The following is a 6,065-nucleotide window of genomic DNA, read 5'->3' as shown; positions in this document are numbered from 1 at the left end:
AAATGAAAGTCTTTCTTTGGGAGGGTATAGCAGGGTGTCTTAGAAAGAAAATACAACGTTTGTTGATCAGAGGGAGAGTTCTTGCTTTGCCAGTCCCCACTGGATAACCATGGCAGGCAATTTATATAGTTTTCATGTCTATTTCCTTCTCTCTGGAATTAGAATAATACCTACCCTGCAATAAACTTCAGAACTATTTATGAACAAATGAGGTGAATACTAATATGCATTGGAAAAATATAAAGCCTTGCTAAATGTAAGGTGGCCTTATCATCCACTGTCCAATAACACAGTGCTCTTCATATCTAAGATTTATTTTTAGAGTCTTGATAATAGACTCATTCCCGATCCTATGGAGTATGGGGACAAGTCTCCCTTTAAGGAAAGGCCTTAAAGCCACGTGGCTGCACAGAGGAATCAGTCCAGGAGCCTAGCCACAGAGCTCATAAAGAAGAAACAAGCTGAGCAGACGACCACCCAATGGGTGATGGGAGGGAAAGTAGAAGAAAGATCTGCCCCCTCCTTCAAGCTGATCTCCACTGGGGACAGTCCACATATGTCTCTGCTTTGCATTTTTGCTGTTGCTTGGTTGGTTTTGTGTTTTACATTATTACTGGAAGAATGCTTCTTGCAGGAATTGTTTAAAACTTCAGGGATTCTTGGGATGGAGCAGTAAGATTAATGAAGCAAAGCATTCGCCACCCCGTGCCAAGAACATCTATGCTCCTTTAGTAAGTTGGCCAGAACAAATATCTCCTTCCACAGCATAGGCGCTCTGTAGATTGCAGGCTTTAGTCTTGTGTAAAATAAAATTATAAAAAGGAAAACCCGATTGCAGCTGAGTGGGTCACCCACTTCTCACACCCCACCCATCACCTGTTTAGATCATTCTTTCACCCCCTAATTCCCCATCCAGAATCAACAGCTCTCTCCATCCTAAGCCCGGCGTCCTGTGTTTCCTGGGTTCCCAGAATCTGGCAATGTGATCAGAATAGTGAGTGCAGGGGGCTTAGTCGCTAATTTACCCTCAGAGGTACAGCTGGGAATGTGATACCTCTCTGCAGTGGCAACACTGTGAAAAGATGCCACTTTGCCGTCCCTACAGGTGGCTGGAACTGGGAACATTACTTTGATCCAGCATAGTTGCTGGGACTGTCTAAATATCTCCTACAGTTTGCCAAGTACCTATTTTTCTGCTCAGGGGTTCCATGCAACAGAAAGAATAGCTTGCCATCTTTAGGGCTGGAGGAATGGCAGAGCTCTTCCCCTTTCAGCCTCTAATGGGGGAACCTGGGCATTTGTAGCCTATTCAAATAAACCAAGAAGGCAAAAAAAAAAAAAGCAGAAGAAAAGTAATTTGCACTTAAAAATGAAAACAAACCACTTTTCTCCTGTTCACTTGGTATTTGTAGAAGTTTCAAGTAACAACACTACTATGTGTGGGTGAGTTCGTTCACTAAAATCCATGGTTTCTGAGGCTGGAAGCCTCAGCCTACAGTCCCAGAATGTTACCCAAGAGTGCTGATGTAACATCAATGCTTCATTCTCTGAGTGCTATTTATTGTCTCAGTCTTCATTGCTTAAAGTCAGGAAACAACAAACACATTCATATTTGTGGCAAAACATCTACCTACTCATGACATGGCAAATAATCATTTTACAATAACAATACAGTACAATATGATCGTGCTACTTTCATGGCTAGGAATGAAGTTGTTGGATTTCTCTCTCAGAGCTACCCCTAAAGGCATTCACTTTATATTCTCTGAAGAGAACCAGCTAACCAGGTGGAACATCCACTAAGAATCTTCCACATAACCGAACCCCAGGAGCTTCCCTATTGCCCATACCAGAGAGGCCCATTTGGAAATACACCATCTGGTCTCTTGAGCACAGACCTGGAGTGTGGGATTCAGCTTGGCTGGCTCCAAAGCTGGCCCCTACTGATCAGCCTGAGATCCCCAGCCTGCACAGGCTGATTCCACTGCCAACACGTGGGCCCTGTGAGCATGTGGGTCTGGGGGATTTTCCTTTGGGAAAGTACTGGGAGAGGAAGGAGTCTTCCTATCTGAGTATCTTGGGTTGTGATTTGGTGTGAGCTGAACTGGCAGCTGCAATAGCAGCAACTCAACAAAACGGGACTGTTACACAAGCGGGGCGGAAGGCAGGTGGGCTGGCAGGGAAGTTGGTATTCGATTACTTGAAATATTCAGTTGTCCAGAGGGCAAGGACACGCACAAATCAAAGGACCACCTCTAGGTTTCAAAGCACATCCAGATCTGTGTAAAGCCCTCTTTGCCTTCGTAAAATCTCACTTCAAAAATTCTACCAAATGCTCATCGGACGGAAATAACTGTTTCATCCCTCTAAAGGATGAAATGAAAAGCACCATTCAGTGTTTGGCCTGTCTGCTGGTTACCCACAAACTCAACGGGTGGGTTCCGAGAAGCAGATGAGCCATGAAGAGCATCAAACAAGCATTACTGCTCTGGCCACCACAGGGTCAGCTTTGAACCCTAAGAAAGAGGGAGAAACTCCTTTGAGTCGCTGCTGGGCCTACAGCCTGTGCTGGATCTAGACATGTGTCACCGGAGTATTGTCTTTGTGGCAGAGGAAGCAATGTCAAACATTAAATTGCTAACATATCCATGACAGGCATTCATATGAGTCAACAAAATCACCAAGGTTCTGCTCTTAAGGAGGATTCAGGAAGACTGGGCATTAGGAAACTGGGATGACTCAAAATAGCACTGCTGAGTGTTACAAGATTTTTAAACTAATAATCAGCAAATCTTTTCAGCTGACTTTTGGCTTTAAGAGTTCTTACCAAAAAGATTGCTAAAGTGGAATGAGAGGGGCTCAAAGTTTGTTTTTTTTATATCATTATAAGAGCTGTCCCATCTCATCCAATTTTCTTCTTCCTCATTAAAAAGGGGGAAAAAAGGCATATTACATTTCTAGATGATAAGAGTAAATGCTGTACTCTTTTCTCAGAAATTACAGGCTTTAAGATGTTTTTTAAAATGGTAGAATGGGCATGTCATGCAGTTAGCCAATAAATGCAATCCCTGATTAAAATGTGAGTTCTAAAAGTTTGAAAACGTCTAACTATTTCAGTGCTTTTTAATTTCAGGGCTCTGAGCCTGGCTTTGATTTGTGTGTTGATTTTTCTTGGTCCTCTCTTGTGAGACCTAATGCTACATGTCTTTTAATTTCACCCACCACACCTTCACAAACTTAAGTCAACAATGATATGTTCAAAAATCTTTGTTTTCCCTTTGAAACTGGATGCAAAAAAGAAATCTCTCCTGTCGGTGGAGACAGCTGTGAATGAACGAGGCGCCTGCACATAAATCTCCTTAAACTTTTTGAATAGCTGCTTCTCTTTATCCCACTGGTATATCTGAGAGAATGTATAGTCACTCCCCAGGGCCAGGTAGTGATTATCTTTAAAAGAAAAGGGCTGCAGGGTCATGGCCCCCCGGGATGGAAGAGCTTGGATCTCCACGAACTGCTTACTGTTCCATCTCATGACCCGGGAGTCCCCGATGAAGCGGGTAAGGGAAAGGTACAGGGTATTGTGCATTCGGAAGCTCTTCACAGCCAGTACGTCCTCCATGTTGGGGATGTCACCATGGGGGACAAACTTCTTAGAGCTTTTATTCCACTGGAGGATGATGGGGACCTGGGAGCGGCTGGACAGGATGAGATGCGATTTTCCATCAATATCAACAAACTCCGCATCCGTGTCCCTGAACCACTCATGCAGTGACTGGTAAGAATAGAATCCTTTGCTGTTCCATTTGTAAACTGTGGACAGACCAGCCTTCGAGCTGTCTGCGATGACAAAGAACGTCTCGTCGTCGATCTGAAACAGCTCGATGTCGTTGGGCTTGGAAATGCGAGAGACCTCTATGTCTTGGAATTTGACAAATTTGGTCCAGCTCTCGTCGTATTTGTAAATGTGAGAGCCACCGAAGAGCTGGGCTACCACCACAAAGACCTGATCATCGATGAGAATGGCCTTACAGCCCACGATGGACTGACCTGTGCTCCAAAATAAAGGAGAGGAGATTAGTGCAACTACAGCTAAAAACGCATCTCCACTTGTACTCTTGTACACTGCTGGTGGGAGTGTGAAATGGCACAGCCACTATGGAAAACAGTAAACATGGACTTACCCTACGAGCCAGCAATTCCACTTCTTGGTATATACCCAAAATAATTGAAAGCAGTGACTCAAAGAGATATCTGTACACCTAATGCTATAGACCAAATGTTTGTGCTCTCTCCAAATGCATATGATGAAACCTCATCTCCAATGTGATGGTATTTGGTGGTGGGGCCTTTGGGAAGCGATTAGTTCATGGGAACAGAGTCCTCAGGAATGGGATTAGTGCCCTTCCAACTCCCTCTGCCCTTCCACCACATAAAGACACAGCAAAGAGGTGGTCAGCTATGCAGTGGGTTCTTGCCACATACCAAATCTGCCAGTGCCTTGATCTCGGACTTCCCAGCCCCAGAACTACGAGGAATAAATTTCTGTTGCTTATAAGTCACTCAGTCTATGGTATTCTGTTGCAGCAGCCCAAACAGACTAAGACACCTATAACATCATCCTTCACAATAGCCAAAAGGTGGAAGCAACTCAGGTTGCTTCAACGGATGAATAGGTAGACAAAATGTGGCATATACATAAAATGGAATATTATTCAGCCTTAAAAAGGAAGAAAATTCTGACATATGCTACGATGTGGATGGACTTTGAGGGCATTAAGCTAAGTGAAATAGCCAGTCACAAAAAGACAAATACTATATGATTCCACTTATATGAGGTACCTAGAGCAGTCAGATGTATACAGACAGAAACGAAAGGAGTGGTTTTCAGGGGCTGTGGGATGGGGGAAATGAGGAGTTGTCATTTAATGGCAGAGTTTCAGTTTTTCAAGATGAAAAGTGTTTGGAGGTTAGTAATACAACAATGTGAATGTATCTAACACTACTGACCAGTATATTAAAACATGGTTAAGATAGTACATTTTGTGCTTTGTGTATTTTGCCACAATTAAAACAATTTTTTAAAATTGTCTAAAAATGTGCTTCCATAGAAATGGTCAAGTGAGGTCATCAGGGCCTCTGGAGTCCTCAGAGGCAGGCATACAATTCAGGAAACTCACTAATGCACCAAAGGAATTATCGTCATGCTTTTTAATAAAGCTACATTAAATAGCTTGATTTAGCCATTCCACAATCTATACATATTTCAAAACAACATTTTATACACAAATTAATAGACACAATTTTAATTTTTCAGTTAAAAAATGTGTATCCTTGGGGGAAAAAAAGTATTTCCTGACTCCATATGGCAGAAGGAGGCAGTTAAACAGGCTTCTCCTGGCAGTGCGGATGGGTAAGGATGGTAAAAAGGCAGGAGTGAGGTCTCAGAGGCAGGAGAAAAAGATTTCTGAGTGTTCTTGAACACATTTGGGCTCTTTTGATTTGAGCCAAAGGAAGCCAAGTGGAGGCAGAAAGAGTAGGGTTAAACCTTATGACACAGACCAGGTGGCCTAGGGTTCAAAGCCCAGCCCTGCACCTTGTAAGCTTTCTGACCCTGTGCCAGTTAACCCAACTCTGTGGTCAAGTTCCTCATTCATAAAATGAGACTGAAGATGCTGCCAGCGCTGATCTTACAAGTGACTGTAAGGATGAAATGAGATCATTCATGGCAAGCGTTTCTAGCATGGAGCACTGGCACCTAGGGGGTGATTGATCATTAGTGGCTATCATTACTGGACAATTGAAGCAATTGTCACAGTAATCACAAGACCTTGCCCCTTAGTGCTTGCCCATAGTGGGCATGCATAAATATCTAAAGAAGGAGCAACAGTCTGAATGATCTCGTTCAGACGTCATAAAACTAAGACTTTGCAGAGATAGGGGACCATTTTCCATGGTGACTCTCCTCTCTGGCTCACCTCCCACCATCCCTTCTCACCCTGCACCCAGATGCCCCCCAGACCTCCCCATTCCCGAAGACCAACCACTAAGCAAAGGGCCACCCACAA

General features: G+C 43.5%; 1 protein-coding gene across 1 annotated transcript in view; it reads right to left on the bottom strand.

The window, feature by feature from the left end:
• Positions 1-1,527: 1,527 nt before the first annotated feature.
• Positions 1,528-6,065, bottom strand: part of LGI2 (leucine-rich repeat LGI family, member 2) — a 29,399-nt gene continuing 24,861 nt past the window's right edge. The window contains exon 8 of the mRNA XM_011935653.1: positions 1,528-4,047. Within this exon, the coding sequence (XP_011791043.1) occupies positions 3,230-4,047 (818 nt within the window). The 3' untranslated portion in view covers positions 1,528-3,229. The remainder of the gene's footprint in view (positions 4,048-6,065) is intronic.

The sequence above is a fragment of the Colobus angolensis genome, unplaced genomic scaffold (genome assembly GCF_000951035.1).
Source record: "Colobus angolensis palliatus isolate OR3802 unplaced genomic scaffold, Cang.pa_1.0 Scaffold146, whole genome shotgun sequence".
NCBI classification, from domain to species: Eukaryota; Metazoa; Chordata; class Mammalia; order Primates; family Cercopithecidae; genus Colobus; species Colobus angolensis.
This window is presented reverse-complemented; position numbering and strand designations above follow the sequence as displayed.